This window comes from Poromitra crassiceps (genome assembly GCF_964638095.1).
Source record: "Poromitra crassiceps genome assembly, chromosome: 12".
NCBI classification, from domain to species: Eukaryota; Metazoa; Chordata; class Actinopteri; order Beryciformes; family Melamphaidae; genus Poromitra; species Poromitra crassiceps.
Genome location: NC_139632.1, coordinates 32,641,006 through 32,666,592, shown reverse-complemented (window position 1 = coordinate 32,666,592; position 25,587 = coordinate 32,641,006). Strand labels below are relative to the sequence as shown.

General features: G+C 44.3%; 3 protein-coding genes across 5 annotated transcripts in view; 1 reads left to right on the top strand and 2 right to left on the bottom strand.

Annotated features, from left to right (window-relative positions):
* Positions 1–432: 432 nt before the first annotated feature.
* Positions 433–3,791, bottom strand: fpgt (fucose-1-phosphate guanylyltransferase; the record flags this gene model as incomplete). Its single annotated transcript, XM_083647110.1, has 5 exons — positions 433–1,433; positions 1,820–2,740; positions 3,222–3,314; positions 3,420–3,590; positions 3,719–3,791. The coding sequence occupies 5 exons, from the start codon at positions 3,789–3,791 to the stop codon at positions 946–948; spliced, it is 1,746 nt and encodes a 581-aa protein (XP_083503236.1). The 3' UTR covers positions 433–945.
* Positions 3,792–6,438: 2,647 nt separating this feature from the next.
* Positions 6,439–23,036, bottom strand: acot11b (acyl-CoA thioesterase 11b). The gene is made up of 16 exons (XM_083647764.1): positions 22,873–23,036; positions 20,880–21,075; positions 20,317–20,386; positions 19,501–19,561; positions 19,285–19,386; positions 17,325–17,460; positions 16,615–16,768; positions 15,206–15,325; positions 14,493–14,631; positions 13,791–13,846; positions 13,540–13,606; positions 12,568–12,651; positions 12,309–12,442; positions 10,676–10,807; positions 10,364–10,490; positions 6,439–9,253 (listed from the first exon to the last, which is right to left on the bottom strand). Exons 2-16 carry the CDS (start codon positions 21,064–21,066, stop codon positions 9,095–9,097), a joined length of 1,728 nt encoding a protein of 575 aa, XP_083503890.1. The 5' UTR covers positions 21,067–21,075; positions 22,873–23,036; the 3' UTR covers positions 6,439–9,094.
* Positions 23,037–24,491: 1,455 nt separating this feature from the next.
* ssbp3b (single stranded DNA binding protein 3b) overlaps positions 24,492–25,587 on the top strand; it is a 39,424-nt gene continuing 38,328 nt past the window's right edge. For all 3 annotated transcript variants that reach the window (XM_083647955.1, XM_083647954.1, XM_083647953.1), the window contains exons 1-2: positions 24,492–24,630; positions 25,365–25,437. In XM_083647955.1, coding sequence (XP_083504081.1) covers positions 24,575–24,630; positions 25,365–25,437 — 129 coding nt within the window. In that variant the 5' untranslated portion in view covers positions 24,492–24,574. The remainder of the gene's footprint in view (positions 24,631–25,364; positions 25,438–25,587) is intronic.

Below are 25,587 nucleotides of genomic sequence, written 5' to 3'. Positions count from 1 at the left end.
GACACTGTTCACTTTATTGACTGGATGCACCTTACTCGCTATTATCATTATTATATTATATTATTATTATTGCATTATAATTACTACTATGGCCTGGTAAATGGCCTGCATTTATATAGCGCTTTTATCCAAAGCGCTTTACAGTCAGTAGGTACATTCACCCATTCACACACTGATGGCGGCAGGCTACCACGCAGGGTGCTGGCACACCAAGGGGAGCAATTTGGGGTTCAGTGTCTTGCCCAAGGACACTTCGACATGCAGACTGGAGGAGCCGGGAATCGAACCACCGACCTCTTTTATCCAAAGCGATTAGTGGACGACCCGCTCTACCTCCTGAGCTACAGCCGCCACAGTACTACTACAACTAGTACTACTAGTACTACTATACTCCCTCTGCAGTATATAAGGAAATACTAGGTACCTCAGATATTTCACTTTACTAGTGGTACTTGAGAATAAGTGATGGAGAAGGCACATATATTTTTGGTGACACTTTACTGCACATACTTCTATTGTATTCTATGTCATTGTATGGAACAGTCCTATGTCTCTTATAATGTTTGATGCTTATGTTGATATTTTTCCATGCCTGAGTACGAGCAACTGTAGCATGTCCATTTCCCCTTGGGGATCAATCAAGTCTTTCTGATTCCGATTCATATTTTTTGCGCAGCTGGTTCGCATAGGGGCCGACCGGAAGGGGAGGGACTTTGGCTCTGTAGAATCTAGTCATAGCCTGGGCTGAGTTCAGTCCCGACAACACGTATTGTACAACCGTTTATTTGAACGTAAACGGTGATGCGCTGAACATCCCTTGTCAGAGAACTATGAGGGCACTGCAGTGTTAAAAAAAAGCATATCAAATAAATAATTGCTCATGAATGGTAATCGAGTAAAACGTTGAAATAATCGTGATATTGATTCTTGGCATATCGCCCAGCCCTAACTGGTAAACCTCCTCTGTGTGATGTCGTGGTACAGTCCCTTCCTGAACTTCAGCATCTCCTGCAGGTTCTTACACTGTAAAGACTGGTGCAGAGACATCCGCTTTGTGTCCTTGGGCAGAGACATAGTGGAGCCGCCCAGCAACGCCTGCAGCATCTCCAGAGACTTGGAGAAGGAGCTTTGTTGGTCGGCGCACACGGGAAACAGACAGGCATTCCACAGACTACAGCTGCTGGAGAACATCAGGACTTCATTACCCAGCTGCCAGTGGGGCAGACACTCATCCAGGCTGACGCCCAACAGCTTCAGCCCTTCTATATACGCAGGAGCCTCCACGCCATGCTTCAGGTTGTCATCGATACCGAAGGCGATGGTCACAAAGCCGGGTCGGTCCTGCTGGGTCACACAGAGTGAGTGCATGAAGACTCCATCCGGCACAGAGAGGCCTGAGCTGACCCAACAGCCGCTGAGGATGGAGCCGCTACCTACGGTTAGAGGTGAAACGATATATGAAAATGTCATATCTCGATTATAGTGACCAAAAATGATCACGGATATCAGTATTATCACGGTATTGTTCAAATGTGCTGAAAAGACCCCAAAAGCATCATAGACTCACTGAAACCATTTCACCAAGTTTTTATTGAAAACAAATACCTGAAAAGTATTGATTCACTTACTGAAATAATTTCACCAAATTTTATATTGAAAACTCAGAGAGACTGTTGCTAACTTTGGTTGATGATGGACAGTATTTACTGTCTTTCTCAAATGCAAATTATTATAATTAAAATTTGAAACGGTAAAACTAACCATCAGGAATTTTATCACAGTTTATCATTAAACCAGTAATCCTGTAATCCTTCCTTACCTACAGTAACGCCCGCCTCCAGCCTGCAGTACTCCACCACCGAGCGAGGGGCCAGGGAGACGCTGGGATGGAGGACGCTGTACATGACACAGCAGACAGTGGCGCCCTCTGGGGGTTGATTCAGATAAAGGCTGAAGGCAGAGGAGAGGAGGCCCAGCTCGCTTCTCAGCTCCGCGTCCTCAGTGAGGTGATGGAGATACTCGGACGTGGTTCCAATGTGGTAGAACTTTGAGTTGTTGAGGAGAACGACGTTTAAGGGCGTTCCTCTGAGATGATTGAAGATTTTCTGGCGGATTTCCACCAGGCTGCTCTCCTCTTTGGTGACGTTAGCGTTGTTATTAGTGTACGCTATCGTGGCTTTGGGGCCCAATGCCTGGAGAAAGTCCCCATAGGCGTCTATCTCACATTCCAAAGGCCCGACTTTGTTCAGCAGGCCGAGGAGAGACATTGCAGTGGCGTAGTCCACATAATAGGTGCTGTCAGTGTAGACAAATTCAGCATCAGACAAGGAACAACATCCCTCATGCCTCTTACAAACAGCACCACTGTCTCGCATCTTATTGATGCTCGGCTTGTGCAAGAAGTGAAGGCAGGAAACCTCTTCCATTTCCGAGGGCCCGGACCTTTCCTGAGGCTCCTCCAACACAAACACCCCGTGGGTCGTTCCAGTGGAGAGCGGGGAGGGGTGGGCTAAAGCGGTGAAGCCAGGTTTGTAAAACGTGACGCTCTCGTGCTCCGCCACACTGTAGATCTCTATGTCATCTGCACAGGTCACCAGCACGCCAGGCTTCATCTGGGAAGGGAAATCCACATACATGGCCAGCTTGAGCTCCAGCATCTGGTAGAGAGGCTCACCTAGAGGAAGGGCGGTGAAGATCTTCCCCAGGGCGCTGGCGTTTGGCAAGCGCTGGCTCCAACCTCCTGGGAGAATAAGAGGGGAAATGTGAAAATGTTCAAGATCACATTTATTAGTGCATTATTTGATTGATTTATTTTACTGAGCAAGCATTTGGAGTGAGCGCCCCTAATCTTAGAAGCAACCTGCCTCAGGAAAAACATTAAATTAAATCCTATCTTCTTTTAAGATAGAGCTAAAAAACTATCTTTTTTATAAACTTGCATTTAACTACTAAGTTTTGCACTCAATAGGCTCTAGTGTCATTAGTGACTTTATTTGCTGGGAGTCCAATATAATATATAGTCAGCAGTACAAAACCTCAGTTTATTACAGTTGTTTCTTTTATTATTATTATTATTATTATTATTATTTACCTATTTACAGTATTTTTTTTAAGACAACTGCTATAAAACAATAGAATGTATCAATATCTACACAAACATACCACAGCAAGTATTATATCTAGGCTATTATTCAGTAAGATATGTGAAAGTTATCTCAAACCTGCGTGGATCAGGATGACTCTGAAGCTGCCCAGTCTTTTCCCATAGATATCATTCAGCCATTGTAGTGCATACAGAGTGGAGCCCCCATTCCCTTGAAAACATAAACCCATAAGAATAAGAACAGGAATTGTTGATCCTTATAGCAACAGAGGACTGCGACATGACATTCGAAAGGCTTGTTGAGTGAGTAACTTACCTATTTTTGATCCAGGTGGATCTGAGAAGACATTATAGTGAACTCCCAGGGGAAGCTCCTTCCTGTCGACCTTCTCTGTGAGCTGCAGCTCATACGCGTCTCTCTGGCTCTCGTCCACCGCGGTCACAACCACCACATCCCAAAACTCACCCCGCTGCTGCACCTCTTTACCTGAGTGCAAAACAAACAGCTAGCGTTAGAGCTAACCGCGTTAAACCTGACAACTAATACGAAATACTGGGAGACTCGTTTAACAGCAACAACGGCCAATAACGTTAGACAGGCGATATAAAACTCACCGCGCAGACAGTCAAACTTTCTGAGCTTTTCTCTTGTTGCAATTTGTAACTTTTTGATACATTCCTGATTCATTCTGTTGTCTCCCGTGTCCATTAGATAGCCTATATATCAGCTACAATTTCAGATACATTAACTGTATGAACTTCCTTAACGTGAGCCTTTCGGGTTTTGCTAAAATCTCTCTATTACTTCCGGGTGTAGTCAGTCACGTGGGTTGGTTGTTTACAACGTGGGCGGAGAGTGAGCTGAGAAGAGCCTGGTGACGCGAGGTTATAAGAGTGAGCAGAGCACGTAGCCAGTACAGAGCACGCCCATAAGCGAGAAATGGAGAATAACATAACCGCTTAAAGGTCCTATCCGTAAGTTCTAACTATTACTGACACCGGTGGCCGTTAGAGTAACTGCAGGCAGCGTGTGAACGAGCTGACAGTCAGAGCCTTCTTCCCCGGTAGCCTACCGTCTAGCTAGTTGACCAAACTGAACAGTCAAACAATGTACCTAAAGCATAACAGACAGTAACATTATGCATATTTACGACTGTTACATTCATTATCATCACAAGATGGTAACGTTATTAGTGGGGCTGGTGGTAATTTCTATAAATATAGCTAAATCTACTAAGCCGCTTTCAGACATCCCTAGTTAGCCGCGTATAGCATCAAGCTAACGTTATAATAGGCAGACTCACCACCACAGTAACGTTAGGCATATTTACGACTTACATTCATCATCAACACAAGACGGTAACGTTATTAGTGGGGCTGGTGGTAATTTCTATAATATAGCTAAATCTATTAGTTAGCCGCGTATATAAGCATAATGGTAGTAATGTTAGGGTTGCATTACTTCACACAAGACGGTAATGTTAGTTTACGGTAAGTTTCTGACCAGGTGGTAAATCCATTAGCAAGCAGCTAACGTTATTTGGTCAAAACCACATTACAGTAGCTACAAGCAGCAAGGTCTCTCCATGAACTGAAAACACAGTCCCGACTCTAGTTTCCCCCCGATGTGGGTCACATTGCTGCTGTCAGGCCAGACACTAGATAAATATTTACTTATTTATTTTGTGTGGACTTTTGTTCTGGAGTCTGTGTTGTTGTTGTTTGCTAGCAGCTAGCAATGAACGTAACATTAGCCACTTCCTGTTAGCCGTCTTCTGTCACATCAGCCCAATTTGCCGGGAAAGTATAACCCGTGAGAAGATAATCCTGCAATATCTTTGGAATGGGTGAACGCAGAGAGACGCGGCTGGGCTCATTTTTTAAGTTAAGGAACGGCACATTCACTCATTGGTAATAGGAAACACTTTGTGAACGTTTATTTTGCTTACGGATAGTACCTTTAAGGTAAAAAAGAAAAGAAAAATCCTTTAACAATATAATTTTGTTTGGAAATTGTCTCATACATCATATCCAAGTGAAATTAGGTCAGTAGTAAAGCCATCAGAAATCAACAGGATTCAGGCGATTTATTCTCCAACTCTGAACATCCAGCAATGGATTCGGGGATATCTAAAGAGGAAAGGGTTTGGGTGCCAACAGAATCCAAGTGGGCGTAACACATGATTTATCAAGAAAAGAATGAACGCTAACCTTGGATGCATTTCTGTCTTTCTGTTGCTAAATATAGACTTGTCAAAGCTGCCTCTCTGTGAGAAGCGGAGACGTGTTACACCAATGGTTACACCTGTCTCCCCTGTGGAGCCGAGCCAAAGGCTGAAGACACAACTAAACCCAGACAGACCCAAGAAGACAGCTGGGTCAAAGAGGAAGTGCAGGTCTGTACGAAACACCACACAAGTCAAGTTTGTATAGCCCTAATTCACAAGCATGTCTCAGAGGGCTTTACAGAAAATATGTCTGGCTAAATCTAGCTGAACACAACAAGAACAATAATAATAGCCTACATGGTTTAACAATCTTATGTTAGAGAGAGAGATGGGGGAAGGGGAGAAAGAATGTGGGAGGAGAGAGCAGGGGAAGGGAGGAGGTGGAAGGGGAGAAAGGGGGAGTTAGTGGGAGAGAGCAGGGGAAGTGAGGAGGGGAGGAGAGAAAGGGGGTGTGAGTGGGAGAGAGCAGGGGAAGGGAGGAGGTGGAAGGGGAGAAAGGGGGAGTGAGTGGGAGAGAGCAGGGGAAGGGAGGAGGGGAGGAGAGAAAGGGGGAGTGAGTGGGAGAGAGCAGGACAGACAGGGTAGGCCTATACTGGGGCTGGGCGATATGGTTTAGATCAATATCACAAATAGTCACAGGGCTCAGTTTCGAAGCATATGTATCGAAACTGTAATTGAGTAATCAAGTTATCATGTATTATAATGACCTGGCGATATGATGCCACTGGATAGACAACAAACGATTAGTCTGACATTTATCGCCCAGCCCTAGCTGCAACACCAGTCAAGCAAGATGATGCAAGTAGATCTGATCCAAGAAGAGACAGGATGCTGATGTATGAAGAAGATATTTAGCTGTGTGGGTCAGATCTGTCCTTGCATTGTGAGAGCCAGCCAGAAGAGGAGAAAGACCTACAGTACTATGTGCTTCAGTCTGACTCCACTATACTCCCCTGCTGGCCTGCATCTGTTACAACATCACAGTCACGACTTACTGTGCATTCAAACTGCAAGCTGTGTTTGTCTTTTTTTTTTGTACATGAAAAATGGAATGTGAGGTATGTGAAGGAGGGTGAACATCAACAAACAACTCAAGTGAACACAATCCACTGGCCTGTTGTGTTTATTGCTTGAGTTCAATCAAGACAGCTTGTCATGCGATGTGAGATACTTGGCTGTTGTTCATGTCAATATATTAAACAAACACTGCATGTGGTTTTCTCTACAATTGCACACGATAGTGTCAAATTAAAATGGCATCTTAATCACACTAAATACACAAGTACTATCTGATAAAACTAGAAAAATATACGGTATCTATAAAACTATCTGATTGCAGCAATCAGATAGTTTAAGAGCTTTACTCAAAGAGGTAGTAAATAACCTAGGTGACACTTTATTTGGATAGTCCACCTACAGAGTCTATAGAGTATAACATTTCAACAGCTTATTATTTGACATTCAACAATTCAAATGTATTTGCTTTGGCTGACGTCTTGCTGTACCAGAACCTCCCGTCACCGGGACAGCTTCTATCCAACTGCTATCTGCCTCTTCAATGAGACCTGAAAGCCCCCCAGAATCAGGACATTGCCACCCCAACTCACAATAAATCCGCCTCTCCAACGATTGAGTGCTGACAGTTGAATTGTTGATTGTCAACTAATAAGCTGTTGAAATGTTACAATACTTTGTCGACTCTTTGTAGGCGCCAATCCAAATAAAGTGTTACCATAAACTACAGTATTACAAAACAAGAGTTTGAATCAGTTTGTTTCGTAATAGTTTATCAAAAATGTCCATCAAGTTCATCAAACTACTTTTATTAATTCGCTAGGCCTGAAGTGCTCCCCCAGGTCTAACGTTGGACCTGAGGTGCTCCCCCAGGTCTAACGTTGCTGGCCTGAGGTGCTCCCCCAGGTCTAACGTTGGACCTGAGGTGCTCCCCCAGGTCTAACGTTGCTGGCATCATATTAGTCTTTCATGGCTTAGTGTTGAGAAAAGATGTGAGGCCAACCTACACATTTTTTTCCACAGAGATGTTGTTGTTGTTCTTGTCAATAACATAATTTATAGTTCAGAGATTCACACACTCTCTACCAGATGGGCGAGTGGTGGTCAGATGACTTTGCTTAGACCAAAAACCAACTACATGAAGAAAAACATCATAATATGATGTGTTTCTTCATGTAGTTGGTTGTGGCTATGGACCTGTATATTATACAGGTCCATAGCCACTTGGAATTGTCTACCACACAACATCTGTTCCATTAAAGGGAGAGCTCGTTTTAAAAGGATGCTAGGAGCTCATTTACATTCACACTAATAACTACGGTATCACATCATTTTTAGATTTGTTTTTTACAAGTACTGATTGTCGTATAACCAAGTGTTATTTTCTGTCCTACTGTCAAGCTAGATACTGTAGCTAGCTGACCAGGCTAATGTTTGTCTTAGCGTAGATTGTTGTTTTGTTTTTCTTTTCTTTGACTACCGGTATGTGTTTTTGTATTGTAACTATTGCATGTCGTGTCATGTCATGTATATTGTTGTCTTGGACTCCAGGAAGACTAGCTGGCAGCTAATGGGGATCCTTTTCAATCAACAAATAAACATGTCAGTTACTGTCAAAAGATGCCATACCAACATCATCAGGTGGTATGGAAATCATGTTAAATACATGAACCTACTGATAAACCCACATATCATCTAGATTAGTATTGCACAAAATATGTTATTACCATACATGAGTTGAGTTCTAATCACACTTAAGATACAAATAAAGTTATTATTATAAGTTATGATTAAGAGGCGCTCCCACTTCACATCCATTTCTCTTGCTGAAAACAAGTAGCAAGTCCTTAAACGAGAGAGGCAGACATTTTCCTTTTAGGGATTTTCTTGTCAGTTTCAGAATGACAAAGTCATACAGGATGAACTGAGCTTTTATCTGTTGAGACAATCCATCCCATAGATCCACTGAAGAGAAGTGTGGTGAGCTCAGTAGCCTCAGACGGTCACATTCAACATTGCCTTCTTCCACCAATGAGGGAAAAGATACAAGTATAATACTATTCATTCCAACACGAAGGGTCACAGGTTCGAGCCCCCGTGTTACCTCCGGCTTGGTCGGACGTCCATACGGGCACAATTGGCCGTGTCTGCGGGTGGGAAGCCGGATTAAGGGTATCTGTCTTGGTCACTGCACTAGTGCCTCCTCTGTTCGGTCGGGGCGCCTGTTTGGGTGGAGGGGAGCTGGGGGGAATAACGTGATCCTCCCATGCGCTACGGCCTGCCGGTGAAACTCCTCGCTGTCAGGTGAAAAGAAGTGGCTGGCGACTGCACATGTATCTGAGGAAGCATGTGCTAGTCTACAACTCTCCCCAGATCGGCAGAAGGGGTGGAGCAACGACGGGTACAGCAGCAGGGAATTGGTCAAGTACAATTGGGGAGAAAATGGGGGGAAATTCCTAATGATGACTACTTTTTCCTCTGGTAGTGAGCACAGCTGTGTCACAGTGTGGAGGGTGGCAGAGCAGCCAGGCTGTGTCAGTCGAGCTCTGTCACAGTGTGGAGGGTGGCAGAGCAGCCAGGCTGTGTCAGTCGAGCTCTGTCACAGTGTGGAGGGTGGCAGAGCAGCCAGGCTGTGGCAGTCGAGCTCTGTCACAGTGTGGAGGGTGGCAGAGCGGCCAGGCTGTAGCAGTCGAGCTCTGTCACAGTGTGGAGGGTGGCAGAGCAGCCAGGCTGTGGCAGTCGTGCTGTGTCACAGTGTGGAGGGTGGCAGAGCGGCCAGGCTGTCCCTGTTGGCCTCCAGGAAGTGTCTGCAGGCACAGAAGATGCTGTAGCAGCTGGAGGAGAGCCCAGCGATGTCTGTGGAGATGTAGGGGAGGACGCCTGGTGTGGCCTGGTTGTAGTAGGTGATCTGAAACAAAACGCAGAGGATGCTGGTTCAAAGTGCTCCAGTAAACCTTTTCACCTACTAATTAAAGGCTCACTTTGCTGATTTTCAACCAGCTTTGTATCATTATAAAATCAGTAGTATATAAATTATGCAAATGAACAATGTGTAACTTCCATCCATCTTGCCTGGACTGAGACCAGGAAGTTCTGCGAGTGAAGGTAGAGTGACAGTAATAGTGACACCATGGCAAAACTGTTCCAAATGACATCATAATGACATCATTTGGACCACGAAGTCTGTGAATGAACGGGAAGCTCTCGGTCCAGGCACGCTGGATGGAAGTTAAACATAATTCAAAGTCGTTCTCATTTTGTAACAGTGCATATTTGTGTGAGTCTGATGAGTTATGCTAGCCTGGACCGGTTGAAAATCCAATCATGGGCGCTGATTGGCTAATGCTGTTGTCAGTCATGCACAACAGAAACAGACACAGCCGTGGCCAAAGCTAACGTAGCTAGCTCATGCTAGCCAGTTTCTCCTTATTAGGCAGCCAGAGTCGGCCGACTTTGTACTTTTCGTTTTAACAAACGTCTTACTAGTTCCTGCAGTGTTTGATAAGACGTTCGTTAAGTACAAAGTCGGCCTTGTGTTTGTGACTAGCATGACTGCTGCGGCTGCCCTGCCGTGGCGCCCGGTTGCCTCGGGAAGAGCCTGGTTAGGTTGCCGTGGACACCTTAGTCTCTAGTGATTGGTTAGGGAAGACCGAAGCCCGCCCCCTCATAGAAGTGAGTGCAATCTCGGACGAAGAGGAAATGAGTTTATGAATTGACGATGCAGTCTGAATATCAGGCTAGAATTATGCCTGACCTCTGACCTGTACCACACCGCTCATACGGCTTAGCTCAATTTGCTGCAGCAATGTCATAAGAGTACGAGTCATGCATCATTATAGCCATGGTGCGTGTTGAACTACGTGCCCCCTGTCATGTGGCCCACCTTGGTGACAGTACTGATCTAAGTGCCCCCTGTCATGTGGCCCACCTTGGTGACAGTACTGATCTAAGTGCCCCCTGTCATGTGGCCCACCTTGGTGACAGTACTGATCTAAGTACCCCCTGTCATGTGGCCCACCTTGGTGACAGTACTGGAGTCGTCCCAGATACTGAAGCCAGCGCAGAGCACCTCTCCCCTAGTGTAGTCATCAGTGGGAGGGTGAGTAGGCAGAGTGACCGAGCGCAGAGCGATCAGATATGGGTCCCTGAGAGGAAGAACAGAGGATAGCATCAGAAGGCTTTATGAAAGAGCAAGTGGAAGGCAGAGAGGCAATAACCCTGCTTGTATAAAAAGGATAATACAAGTAATCTAATCATACAAAAAGGAAATCAAGAAACATGTAGTGGTGCAGTCAAGATGACTGTTCATTATGTTAGTATGGTACGCTACCTCGCATCACATGGCTTCCTCCTAGATGCCAGTAAGATGAAGTCCTGGCCTTTGCCGTCTTTACTGACAGACGGTGTCGCGACGCGATAAAGAGTGTCTTCCTCATCCACCTGGTGGATCACCTCACACTTCCTGCAGCAGCCACAAAATCATGGTCATGTGACAAATGTAACATATCAGAATATATATATATATACAATTAGATCAGTTTTATTTAGATCAGTCGCACACTGTTGTCACTGGCAGGTATAGGCAATTAAATGTGTGACTTGTTGAGTGATTTTTTGTTTGCAACATCAGTCTCTACATAATCACTGATAGTTGGAGGCTCACATTGTGAAGTTGGACATGCATCATTACAAACACTTCCTGTTTCTTGCACAGGAAGTTGTTTATCGTCTGGGAGCTGTACCTTTTACCCTTGCATTCTTTCAAAGATGGGTAGTAACCTGTTACAAGTAAGGCATGAGTTTAAAAAAAGTAGTCTTTTTTAAGGAACGAGTACTCTTAATGTTCAATTTTTTAAACTGTACTTGTACTCTTTACTCAAGTATATTTTTGAGAAAGTAATCCACATTTTACTTCACTATTTGTCCACTTTGGGGCAGATTGGGAAATGGAGAAGGAGAAGGGTAGGTGAGGAAGAGAGCAGTAGACAGCTCTGTTTTCTGTGTATCTATGCACGACTGTCAATAAAGATACAAAAGAGGGGTAGAGAGCTCTGTTTTCTGTGTATCTATGCACGACTGTCAATAAAGATACAAAAGAGGGGTAGAGAGCTCTGTTTTCTGTGTATCTATGCACGACTGTCAATAAAGATACAAAAGAGGGGTAGCGAGCTCTGTTTTCTGTGTATCTATGCACGACTGTCAATAAAGATACAAAAGAGGGGTAGAGAGCTCTGTTTTCTGTGTATCTATGCACGACTGTCAATAAAGATACAAAAGAGGGGTAGAGAGCTGTTTTCTGTGTATCTATGCACGACTGTCAATAAAGATACAAAAGAGGGGTAGAGAGCTCTGTTTTCTGTGTATCTATGCATGACTGTCAATAAAGACACAAAAGAGGGGTAGAGAGCTCTGTTTTCTGTGTATCTATGCATGACTGTCAATAAAGACACAAAAGAGGGGTAGAGATGGAGAGAGTAGGAGATTGTTCATATCTCATTAGTAGGCTCTCCTTATTTGTTTAATTAGCCTACCAGCTCATATTGTGTTAAAAAAAAGTGCTGTTTTTTTCCACTATTGTGCACTGGCCCACACACCCTAAAAATATTCAAATTCTTGTTCTTTGATTATTTAATTTTTTATTTTCACTTGAGTAGGTTTTTCAAATGTTAATTTTCACTTTTACTTGAGTACTTTTTTATGGGAGTAATTGTACTTTTACTTGAGTATTGATTTTCAGTACTCTACCGACCACTACATTTTTTGCTCCTGGTTGTCTTTATAATGTAATGAATGTGACTGACTCATAATGGTGGTCCCACTCCTGTCTCCTCCTCAGGTAAATGTGACTGACTCATAATGGTGGTCCCACTCCTGTCTCCTCCTCAGGTAAATGTGACTAACTCATAATGGTGGTCCCACTCCTGTCTCCTCCTCAGGTCTGACAGCAGGTAAATGTGACTAACTCATAATGGTGGTCCCACTCATGTCTCCTCCTCAGGTCTGACAGCAGGTGGAAGGTCTGCTCTGCCGGGACGTCCACGTGCGTCTCCACCTTAAAACACAACACCTGGTTCTCCTCCAGCGTGTACAGACTGACCTGAGAGCAGCCCATCCAAAAACAAGAGAGGGGTTCAGGCTCTCAAATGGCTTCCTTTCCAGGTATTTAAACATCAAGTTCAACTAATAATCTGATCTCAGGCCTCCACTACCAACAATACTTACCTTATTCTTCTCTGAGTTTAAGACCCAGTTGCTTCTGGCAGCCATCAGTTTCAGTGCTGACACATTGTTGTAGCTCAGGTACATCTGCGTGCGTGTTGTGAGAGAGAAACCACAGTCATTGAACACTGGTAGGAGACAGTGGCAATATGCGCTACTGGCGATTCCACATGCTTTATTAAAGGAGAATTTAGGTTTTTTTTTTTACCTGGAGCCCTTTCCTCACATTAATTATTATCTGACGACTCACCCAGTGTTCTCCGCAGCGTTTTTGTCCGTCTTAGGCATTGTTTTGAGATCAATAGTGTGCAAGCCAGTCCTAGAATGGAGCTCCGTGGGGGCCACGTGGCAGCGTGCGTTTCATCCATGTAAATAGACAGTTTTATTCCCGTTTTCGACCCATATCGTCATAATCTGATCCCTAAAGAACCAGACTGCTATTCTCCCCCGGGAGAGCCCCTCCATTCTCCATTCTCCATTCCCCCTCTATTCTCCCCGGATCCTATTTCCTCCTGTCGGGTCAGTGAGACCAACTCTCGTCAAGTCCCGCGAGACTTTCCTGCCGCTGGCCTGTGGACTGACTTGACGAGAGTTTGGGGGCTCTCGCGGGACTTGACGAGAATAGCAGTCTGGTTCTTAGGGATCAGATTATGACGATATGGGTCGAAAACGGGAATAAAACTGTCTATTTACATGGATGAAAAGCATGCTGCCACGTGGCCCCCACGGAGCTCCATTCTAGGACTGGCTTGCACACTATTGATCTCAAAACAACGCCTAAGACGGACAAAAATGCTGCGGAGAACACTGGGTGAGTCGTCAGATAATAATTAATGTGAGGAGAGGGCTCCAGGTTACTGGGTGAGTCGTCAGATAATAATTAATGTGAGGAGAGGGGTCCAGGTTAAAAAAAAATTAAATTCTCCTTTAAGTGATCAAGTGTGTGCTTCAGTTAGGCAGACAGAATGGTGATACCTGGTTACTTTGGTCCCAAGGTACAGACAGAGGCACTTCTGTTTGCTTACAGGAGATGATGTATTTCCTGTCAACAAACAGTAAGCAGTTTTATTGTATTTGTATTTAACCTTTATTTAACCAGGCAAGTCATTAAGAACAGATTCTTATTTACAATGATGACCTGGCAGTGAGACACTTTCAGAGAGGAAAGGGAGCAACTGACATTTGTGTGTTCATGTGGACTGGGTGCTTTGAGCAGAGACACTAACCTATCTAGGCGAATCTTCCTTCTGGCAATAGCTTCTTGGTATCGCCTTTTCCCATCCTGTCAAACACACAACAAAAAAAAAAACATAATAACGCGTAGCGGTTAAAAGGCCACCTTGCCGATTTTCAAACAGCTTTGTGTATCATTAGAAAATCGGTAATGTCTGCAAAGGAACAATGTTGAACTTCCCTCCATGTGGCCTGCACTGAGAGCTCCCCCTTCATTCATCAGCAAACTGCTCCAAACATTTGGATCAGTTTGCCGACGAATGAAGGTAGAGAGAGTAGAGGTTTCCACGGGTCCACAAAAAGTGGTGCCGAACCCAAAACGCATCGGACCTGGACCCGCAGTCGCTTCTTTTGAATGGACCCGAGACCCGGCCGGAGAGCAATAATGACAGTGACAGTAAATAGTGACACTATGGCAAAACTGCTCCAAATTACATCATTTGTAGTCATTTTGCAAGCGGATGAAGGGGGAGCTCTCAGTGCAGGGCAGAGGCCAGGCAAGATGGAGGCAAGTTAAACATAATTTGCATATATTATTACATATACTACCCATTTTGTAATGATACAAAGCTGGTTGAAAATCTGCCAAGTGGCCCTTTAAGTCCTTACTTGACACAATTATGTCTAATTATGTACACTAATTATGTCACTTTTGTTTTAGCTCTAGTTAGGATCTGGACCTCTGGAGAACTCACCACAGGCTCAGGTCGTATCCGTGGCAACGTGCGTGGTTTCCTGTCCGTGTCCAGCACCTCAAAGGTCATAAAGGCACTATTTATATGACGCAGCGGTTCACCCCCTTTGTAGGCCTCCGCACACACACCCACCTCCATACTACAGGATTACAGTATGAACACACAAACACAGGGCAGGCAGTCAGTCACAACAGTTTATCTTATTTTTTATTTTTTTATCAAGTTAAAAAGGATTTATTTTAAAAACACAACTAAAAAATAAATTTCAGTGTTCATCCAAACAATCATCGGTAGTTGAGTGCAGCAAGAGGTAACTCTGGCAAATAAATACACACAAGAAAAGTCACATGACAATCACATGCATGAAGTCACATGACTTGTTACAACTGATGATGGTGTTTGGATGAACACCGAAACGTCTCGTTTCTTCCTTTTTTTTTTTGTCCCGTGTCATTAAAAATAAATCATTTTCAAACTTTCTATCACCTGGATGTTTGAAGATGAACTTACACAGACATTTTTCTTTGGTCTTTCTCCCATTTTCTACACTAGCAGATGCCCCCTGGTAACCTCTACACTACCCAGACAGCAGACGCCCCTACCTATGTTTAACCTCTACACTACCCAGATGCCCCCTGGTGGTAGGCATGTGTGTTAACCTCTACACTACCAGCAGCTAGATTTTCTGAGGTTGCCATGTTGCAGAGACTCGCCTGTTCTTGAAGGCGTTGTTGACGATGGCTTTCAGGACCAGTCGGTCACCAATGTGAGACGGGCCGCGGAAATGGAACATGTCTATGGTCCTCAAGGTTGGGTGAGCATTGCACAAGCGACTTGAAGAGACAGAGAAAAGAAGGGATTTAATCAAAGCATTTAGCATTTGAAAATACACAAACTACAATATCTTTAGACTCTGTGGGAGGACAAGGATATGTGTTACTCTGTGGCTGTATGCTGCTGTTTTGACCTTTGGTCTCTTTACTATAGCTGTAATGTTGCCAATCTAAGAATTTAAGCTTATGGTATGGCCTGTTCCTTTAAAACTGGGAAATGGGAATGTGACGGTTCAAAGGTCATGAGCTCCGACGGTGACGTCACCAGTGCTCGTATTTTCTCTCCCAAACTCGGAGGAGCCTCAGCAGCCCCGACCTCAAAAATCCAAGATGGCTGCTCCGCGCATCAAGATTCAAGATTCAAGATTTTTATTGTCACTCCGTAGTACAAGTATCACCTGTGAAATTCTTGTGCTGTAGGCTCCGTTACATAGTGCAAATAATAACAGTGCAAAAACAGGGCATATAGATGCAGTAAAACAAGAGAACAACAAGCAATAACAGTAAACTTTTCCTTTTCTTTCCTAGCGTAGACACCTTAAAACATAATTAAACATTCTGTTTGCACAGGTGCAAATAACATAGGCAACAGTAGTAAATACTGTTTATTAGCACTTCTGTCTTTTGTGTCTCATTAAATCAGCTGCACACACAGCACTGTCTAACTTCTATATGTGTGTACATGTTGCTGCAGTGTTTGTACGCGCAAAATAACGCAAAATGCATTGTTATCAACTGTTATTGCTAACAATGGCTAGCCTGTTTAGAGCTAACCCTGGCTGGTTTCCCGACTGTTTAAATGGAATGTCGACAACTCGGCTGTGACGTCACTCAACCGTGAAATACTTCGCTCCCAGTTTTAAAGGAACGGACTTTTAATCTACTGTTGCACTTATTTTTGCCCTTTACTTTGACCACTTTCATACCAGCCATTCACTTTCATACCAGCGACCCGTGTTGGACCAGGCTTACTTGACCCATGTTCAACCCTTCTTTTGTCAATTCATACCAAGTCAGTCAACATGGATGGGTTAAACCCTGTCATGGATGGGTTAATCCCTGGTCATGGCAATTCAGATAAGACCTGGGGCACAACCCGGGAGACATGCATAATAATTAGCATAGGCTGTTCGCATAAAAAAATAGCAACCTGGGTGGTCCCATTCGCACTGAAATCAACCCTTGTCGACCCTGGTCCAAGCCAAGCTGGGCAACCCGGGTTAACCCTTTACTCACTCTGGATAAGAGTGCCAGCTAAATCGTGAAAAATGTCAACACTAGAAACACACCAAGCTGCGATAGTAGCCACGTTCTCCATCCAGGCCATGATCTGGCCGCCAAAGGTGCTGACTTGGTGGTTGGCGTGTGGCGGCAGCACCAGCTCCACACTCTCCACCCGCGTCCGCTCAGCTGGTACAGCGTTCTGGTACTCCTGACACTCCCCTGGTGGAGGTTCATGCAAAAACAAGGCACTTTAAAGGAGCACGTCAACAATTTGACAAGATTCGCCTATTTGCCATCTTCCTGATAGTAAGACGAAAAGACGGATGCCCTTCTCTTCTCTGTGCATGCAGGAGAAATTAGTAACGCCCCCCTCCTGCTAGTTAGCTTAGCACAATGACTGGTAGTCTGCAGAATGGGATAGCCTACCCCCGTTAAGTCACCAAATACACATTGCAACAGTGCCAAAACGCTCTTATGCACATGTTGTGACTCATGCATTAATGTGTTTGGTGATTTAACGTGGGTATGCTAGCCGTTCCACAGACTACCAGTCATTGTGCTAAGCTAACTAGCAGGAGGGGTGTCTCACTACTTCCCACTGCATGCACAGAGAAGGGACGGGCATCTGTCTTCTCGTCTTACTATTGGGAATATGGAAAATAGGCAAATCTCCCAAAATGTTGGCATGCTCCTTTAATGAATCAGGCTTTTAATGGTGGATACGCCTAGCCGTGTGCCAAGTTGTGAGGCCTTGTGTGTGAGGCAGTAACGTTACCGAGCTGAGCGGTGCTGCTGCTCAGCAGGTCTGTGATGATCTCAGCGTGGATCAGCCTCATCCTCCTCCTCTCTGCTGCCAGGCTGTACTCCATCTGCTCTAGCTGGGTCCGCGGGATCACCTGCTTCAGCTGCACCTGGACGTACACAATCAGAAATATTTGATTGATGCCCGAGGGGGAAATTGGGTGTAGTATTCACCTTATGTTCAGACGCGGGGGTGGGCCAAATTCTTGAGGGTCGTGTTAACACTTCCGGCGGTCACGGCGCCAAATATAAAAGAACGTTTGCCATGAAGAAGAGAGTTGTTTTTGTCGCGGACAGTGCAGGGGGTAAAATAAAGAACGTAGCCTACTACTTTGAGCTCGGTACACAGCAAGCAAGCGAGTATCCACTGTTAGCCAGGTCAGATAACGTTATCGTCGACAATGACGAGCACTTTCTTGTAAAACATACCTGGACTCCAACAAAGAAAGCTTCAGATAGTTTTCTCTCCTCCGAGCGCTCGAGCCACTTACGTCTATAAGACCCGCAGACGTTAACGTAATTCCCTGGAATGCGAGACCTAACGAGCCAGTTACATGGCGTTGCATTCTTAGACATTGCCGTTTGCTTTTATTTGGTATGTTACATACAATTGGCGAAATTATTAGTTAATTCAGAGTTAGATGATATTGGAGCAGCCAGACATTTTCTTTTTCTTTTTTTTTTAGCCGGAAGTCGTCACACGACCACACAACCGGGTCAAATGGTTGTGGCTACATAAGGTGAATAGTGACATAACAAAAGTGTCAAATATGTGCATGATCTTACAATCTTGATGAAAGTGAGGAATATATACAGCAGTGTGAATAATAATAATACTGTGATAATAATAACAACAACAACAATAACTAGAACGACCGCACCGTGGATATATGCCTCCACCAACAAGTGAGCAGTCGACATCCATGTCTGTCCAGGCTTTCACGTTTGAGCCAAATGTGAAGAAATTCCGTCAAGGTGTTACTGAGATATGGCGTTACCGAGCATGAAAATGGCGTTTGTGAGGGGACAGTGACCTTGACCTTTGACCACCGAAATGTAATCAGTTCATCTTTGAGTCCAAGTGGACGTTTGAGCCAAATTGGAAGAAATCCCGTCAAGGCGTTCCTGAGATATCGCGTTAACGAACTTGGGAATGGCATTCATGAGGTCACAGTGACCTTGAACTTTTACCTTTTGACCACCAAAATCGAATCAGTTCATCCATGAGTCCAAGTCGACATTTGAGACAAATTTGATTAAATTCTGTCAAGGCGTTCCTCAGATATCACGTTAACGAACATCGGACGGACAACCCGACTCCATAATGCCTCTGGCCTGGCTATCACCGGCAGAGGCATAATAAAGATGATGATGATGATGATGATGATGATGATGATGATGACAACAACAACTACACGTGCACTTGGAGAGTGCCTACCTCCAACAAGGCCAATACTCCAGTCTGCTATGATATGCACACTTTGTGAGTTGGATCAGAACCCTGACTCTCTCCGACCTTCCTATCTTTAGCTATGGCCCCTTTTCCCTAGCCCCACCCCCTTTCCTGATCACGCCCCCTCACACCACCCAGATACACCTATTTGTGTTTTTGTATTTCTACTTATTTCTCCTTTTTAAATTCCCAGTGAAGTCTACAGTTTCATTGCATTGATATCATTGAACAATAAAGTTTATTGTTCAATTGTAAAATATCCTGCCTATACATTACATATCTCAAGTCATATCTTTGTCAAGTGTTTGACATTTGAGGGATCATTGCAAAAAAAAAATATATAATGTATATAATATATATACTCCCTATCGGTATCGGTATCGGCCCCAAAAATCCAGTATCGGTTGGGCTCTAGTTAGATCAGTGTCTGTAGGATGCCTTTGTATTCATATCTGTTGTTGTGTCTTGGGCTGGCTCTTACCTTCCCGGCTTCAGTGCGTCTGGCAACAAAGGTGCCGAAGGCATGACAGACCTTCCACATCCTGTCAGTGTAGAGGTCTTCACAAGTGACCAGGATGCCCACCTGACAGAAACACGCGCGCTCGCTATCAGCAGCCTCGACAAATATGTACAACTGTTCTGACAAAATGAATCTGATATGTTCAGTATGTTGAAATCCAAAATTGCATCCACCAACCTCCATACTGGACGTGAAGGCTCTGTTGACCTTTGCGATGATGTTGACTACCTGGCCCACGCTGGAACAAACAGAGACCTCTCTTTACTATCAACATGCAGCAGTGATGATACTATCAACAGAATATGAAGCCCTCTACTGTGTGGCTTCATGCTCAATTCAGCTCAACCACTGCCCCCAGCTTCTCTGCAACCACTGCCCCCAGCTTCTCTGCAACCACTGCCCTCAGCTTCTCTGCAACCACTGCCCCCAGCTTCTCTGCAACCACTACCCCCAGCTTCTCTGCAACCACTGCCCCCAGCTTCTCTGCAACCACTACCCCCAGCTTCTCTGCAACCACTGCCCCCAGCTTCTCTGCAACCACTGCCCCCAGCTTCTCTGCCTACAATTAGGGAGCATTTCAAATGTAGTTTGACAGACAAGATCATTTCATTCAGTGACTGAAGTAATCGAGGGGGGGGAACTCCATGTAGAAATTCCTTCTTAAACTAATACATTTATTTGCTACCTGAAAATGCTTCAGTGGCTGTTTAAAAAAAAAGCTGTTTTGTACTTGAAAGCATTCTGATTGGTTTTGTCTGTACTGTCGCAAATGCTTTCTCTCAGAAAGGAGACTTTTTGGTGGCATTTGCACTTGGCTTTGCTGAAAGTTGACCACCAGTCAACATGTTTTTGGCTGAGGATTGCATTATGCTGCCTTTTCCTCCTCCCTATAGGCAGTGAATGGAAGCTGGTCTCAGTCTGTTGCTCAGTCATATTCTGTACAAGTCCAACACTCGGGCAGAGCAGTTGGGAGGTCAGTACATCCTTACTTACCCTATGGTGCATTCAAAGTGGATGTCATCTACAGAGGCAGTGATACAGGAACAGCCTGCGTGTCTCTCAGCTGGAAGAGGAGAGATGACACAGATCTTTAGGAAGGCTCACAGGGACAGTGAAAACTGACCATCCATAAAGGTATAGAGAGGCAAAGTGACCGCTGGTGCCTACTTCCTGCTTCAGCACTGTACCAGAGATTTTCATCCGCTATTTATTTACCCATAGACATTTTGTAAAATGCTTATAAAAATAGTTTTACTGGTTCAAACCAAACAGTTCGGCTATATTTAGAAACAGGAGAGACCACATAACATTTCAATCAGACCAAAACATAAAAGGATTGCGGATTTAAAGAAAATATTATTTCGATGTAGTTTTTTTGTGACATTGAAAGTCACTTTCATTGTGACTTGTACTGTTCACACAGTCATGAAAAAGACGGACCTGAGTCACTTAGGGGGAAAAAGATCAGATTCGAGCACTAAGGTTTGCTGTGTAAACGTAGCCTAAAGCCCTGGTATATAAATGTCGGATGCAGGTGTCTTGCAGTGCGTGCCTACCAGACAGGCAGGCGGTGGAGTCCATCCATTTGAGCAGCTGTCCGGCGCTCAGCTCTCCACAGTGGTTGGCGTGGCAGGGCAGAACGATCTGACTCATCTTCACCTCCGTGGGGTTTCTGTAGACCTCCCCGGTCTCCAAGATGAACAGGGGGTCCTGGATGTCTTCACCTGGCCGCTCCGATGCCATCTCTCACCACTACACACATACAGCAAGCCCAGGTCAGACAGTCACTTTCAGTCTGTGACTTTTTCAGTTAACAAATCACATTTAAAGGAGCATTTGGTACAACAATGAAATTAATACTACATTGGTTGTTATGTAGGAGAGAAACAAAAAAGATGAGCTGTTTGGCACTCAGGAGGAGACTTTGATCTAGAGTTGCAACGATTAATCGATCAGTTGTCAACTATTAAATTAATCAATCGCCAACTAAATTATTAATTGGAAAAAAAAGTGATCTGATTCCAGCTTCTTAAATGTGATTATTTTCTGGTTTCTTTCCTCCTCTATGACGAGGAGCAAGATATTTGAGGACGTCATCTTGGGCTTTGGGAACCACTGATCTAAAAAAAAATCACCATTTTCTGACATTTTATAGGCCAAACAACTAATCGTTTAATCGAGAAAATAATCATTGACAGATTAATCACCAATTAAAATAACCATTAGTTGCAGCCCTTTTGATCTTTCAGAAACAATCCATCCATCCAGAGCCGACGAGGGGCTACAACTTGAACATGTGTTTCTGTTTTTTTTACCCAAGGTCGGTTCAGTGGAGAGTCAGAGATTATGAGGAAGTGAAACCAACACTTTTAAAGAAGAGGTCACTTGTCTTGGGATGTAAAAATGTCTGGATATTGTTGTTGACTACTTCCTTACAAATGTGAAAGCTGCTGGGTGATTTTGGAGCAGAGCCACGGCTCCAACAAGAGAGGGCTTGTGCTTTGGAAACAAGGCGCTTTAACTAATCTGCAGCTCACTTTGTGGGATGAGAGATTGCTCAACATTCTCCTCTACCTGCACTCCTGCAGCTAAGACTTACTGTACCGCCCATATGTAATAACAACATCATAACACTGGATGTGACGGCCAGTCCTCCATCTACTTACTTTACAATATGTGCTTTCTCTAATAACAGGTTAGGACTCAAAACGTTAACAGCAGCTGTAATACTGCTGACTATGAACTATTTCAAGACACACACACACAGCACATGGGTAGGCTAAATCAGACACAGCAGAGAGTAGGCTAAATCAGACACACACACAGCTCAGGGTAGACTACATCAGACACACACACAGCTCAGGGTAGGCTAAATCAGACTCACACACAGGACAGGGTAGGCTAAATCAGACTCACACACAGGACAGGGTAGGCTAAATCAGCATTGATGTGAACTATTTTCAGATACAAGTCTTTGCAGTGTGTAACGGGGTACATTAAGTAACGGTTAGTTAATGCAACTAGCCCTTAGTTAATGCTTAATATGAGGTATAACCTACCCTACCCTAACCATTAACTAGCCCTAACTATTCACTAACCCCAAAGTATTACATACGGTAAATAAATAAATAAATAAATAAATAAAGTATAATAGTTGACACCATTAGTAAAGGTCAAGGAGTAGACAGATTATTTAACTGTTAATTAAGCCTTATGAATGTACCCTTACTGTGTGTTACCATGCACATAGTGGTCACTGGTCACCTGCCTCACATCGCTGCAGTGACCTCTGCACCACGACATGAGATATGAACTGAACTCTCATGGACTGTATATATAAATCTGAACTCTGCAATGTGTCACGCTGTCGTGCTGTCATGTGCAAAGGGCATGGAGACATGTCATGTAGGCTGTCGAGTAAGTTCTAGTCTATGTCCCTACACTGTCGCCATACAGCCTGAGCATTGCCTACCAGTATACTACTAAAACACACTAACACAAACTACACCTTGTTTTCATGTGGAAAAGGAAGTATAAATGGCTGCTTACCCGGGTTGAAAGTCTCTTCTGGAGATAAAGTCGTGATTAAAGTGCCAATAAACACCAGCTACAAAACATAAACACCGCAAGAGACACCGCAGAGTGCAGCACACTGCACTGTGTCTCTCTCCACTTCCCCCATTCCTCAACTAACTCTCTCTCTCTCTCTCTCTCTCTCTGACACACACTGACTCTCTCTCTCTCTCTGACACACACTCACTCCCTCTCTCTCTCTCCCTCTCTGACACACACTGACTTTCTCTCTCTCTCTCCCTCTCTGACACACACTGACTCTCTCTCTCTCTCTCCCTCTCTGACACTGACTCTCTCTCTCTCTCTGACACACACTCACTCTCTCTCTCCGCCCCCCTCTGTGCATGTGCGTGAGAGAGAGAAACACACCCCCTGTAGTGGTTACAGTTAACAGTTGCGTCCATTTTTTTTTAAGGTGGAACGTGGAACTTGTCTAGCTCCCTTTGGAAGAAACAGAAAGAGGCTAATTAAACTAGAGTCAAGCCAACAGAAGATAGCCTACGAGAAGACTCAGAGGAGACAGGCTTCACAATACTGAAAACAAAATATCTACTGTGTTTTAATATCTTTAGCTTTAGTCATGCATATGTATTAGGCTATTGGAGATATCTACCTTCAAGGTATCCAGATTGTAGAGGCCTTTTGTCATGGCCCCCAAGAGCACTTGAAATGGGCTATGTCAATGGTGGTAATTATACAAAAAGACAATATTACGTTGTAAAGGCTCAGGCTGGCTAGAAAATATATATATATATTTATTTATTTTTTGATGCAGAAAATAGAAAACAAAACAGAAGATGAGGGGGAAACAAGATTCAAGATTTTTATTGTCACTCCGTAGTACAAGTATCACATGTGAAATTCTTGTGCTGTAGACTCCGTTACAACATAGTGCAAAATAACAGGGCATAGGTGCAGGAAAACAAGAGAAACAACAAGCAATAACAGTAAAGCAATAAAAACAAGCCAGAAACAGTGACATTCACTGCACATAGGTGCAAATAGCATAAACATAATTTAAACATAATTAAACATTCTGTTTGCACAGGTGCAAATAACATAGACATAATTAAATTAAACCGAAACAGAAAGATAGTGTGTGTTTACATTACAGGTGGGTGTCTGGGTGATATATTTACAGTAGGTTTGCGAATGATCAAGCATTGATAATAGTCAATCAATGGTGGTGCAGAGGCGGTGGGGGGGCCCCAAAACAAATTCTGCTTGGGGTCCAATGTAGGCCTCGGCCGGGCCTGGGTGTTAGACATTTTACATTGGTTACATATTGGATTGGCTGCACTGAAATTAACCCGCTCATTTAGACTTGAGAGGTCACCATCATATCAAGAAGCCCATTGTAATATTAAAACGCCCCCCCCCCCCTCTCATAATTACATGGACAGATATCGCAGCTGCTGTAAACGTCAAACTGTAACCCGAAAAGCACGAAAGGCAGACCTTAAGGGAAATAGCGTCTGCTCATTGGCTGTAAGGAACGCCAGTCCGCTTGGCCCCTCCTTCCGCCTGTCTGCCCATGCTCGGTTGAGAAGTAGCAGTACTGTGTGTGTGTGTATGTGTGTGGTGGTGGTGTGTGGTTGGAGTGCAGAGGCTGAGATGATCTGACAGATGAAATAGCGAACAGAAAGACTCGGCGGGCGTCCTGACTCCCACACAAACCATGTTCCCCAAAGGCAAAGGCACCCCGGTGCCCAGCGACGGCCAGGCCCGAGAAAAGTAAGCTCGCAGACGGCTATTTTGTCTTCTTTTGTGCTCGCTCGCAAGTAGTTCCAGGCTGTGGCTCTGTGTTGTTCGAAGAGGCGGCTTCCTCCTACCGAGAATGGAATTGAATGAACCGCCTTGTCTGCTCGCCATTCCTTCCCCAGGCTGGTTTCTGCTGCCTCGGCTTATCGCTCGGCTCTGAACACATCTCCAGCCCATATTGTCTGATTATGTATCACGTTGTTTCATATTTGACGGGTGTTCAGTCGAGAACACGGCCGAGGAGAAAACAATAACAGCGCCTTGCTACATTGTTACAGTACGGTACCTTGTTTTCTCTGTTGCGCTTCTTTGGAGAGGCTACGTTTCTATTCCCCTCATCAATGCCACCCAGAGAGACTACCGTGCCGAGTTTAGATCCAGAGAGACTGTACCGTCCCCAGTTTAGATCCAGTGTGGGCTGCTGCGCTTTCTGCACGTCATGAAGAAGCCATGCTTTGGTCTCAGTCGTCACTTTTAATCTCTGCTTCTGGTGAATGTTCACCAGGCTTTGGCTTGCTTACACACTCCCCATTTAATTGTTTGGCATAGGCAGCCATTGTTCGCAGGGCCTGCACCCGACTCCATTCAATTTGCCTGTAGACAATTTAGCCTACTCACATTTTATTTGCTACGTTTTGTATTGACCCGAGGCTGAATTAATAATAATTTTTATTGTATTTTTTTTTAATTAATTTTCTCTCTAACAGGTTGGCTCTATACGTCTATGAATATTTGTTACACATAGGAGCACAGAAGTCTGCACAGACGTTTTTATCGGAGGTAAGCGTTATCCTTGACCAGAAGTTCCTTACATTTCAATGATTCATCTCTTAATCTATGGAAGTGCTTCTCTTAAATGTTAGGATCTCTCAGCAATTACAATTTTGTTTGCATTTTTTTTATGTCTTTAATTGACCAGTCCTCTCTGAA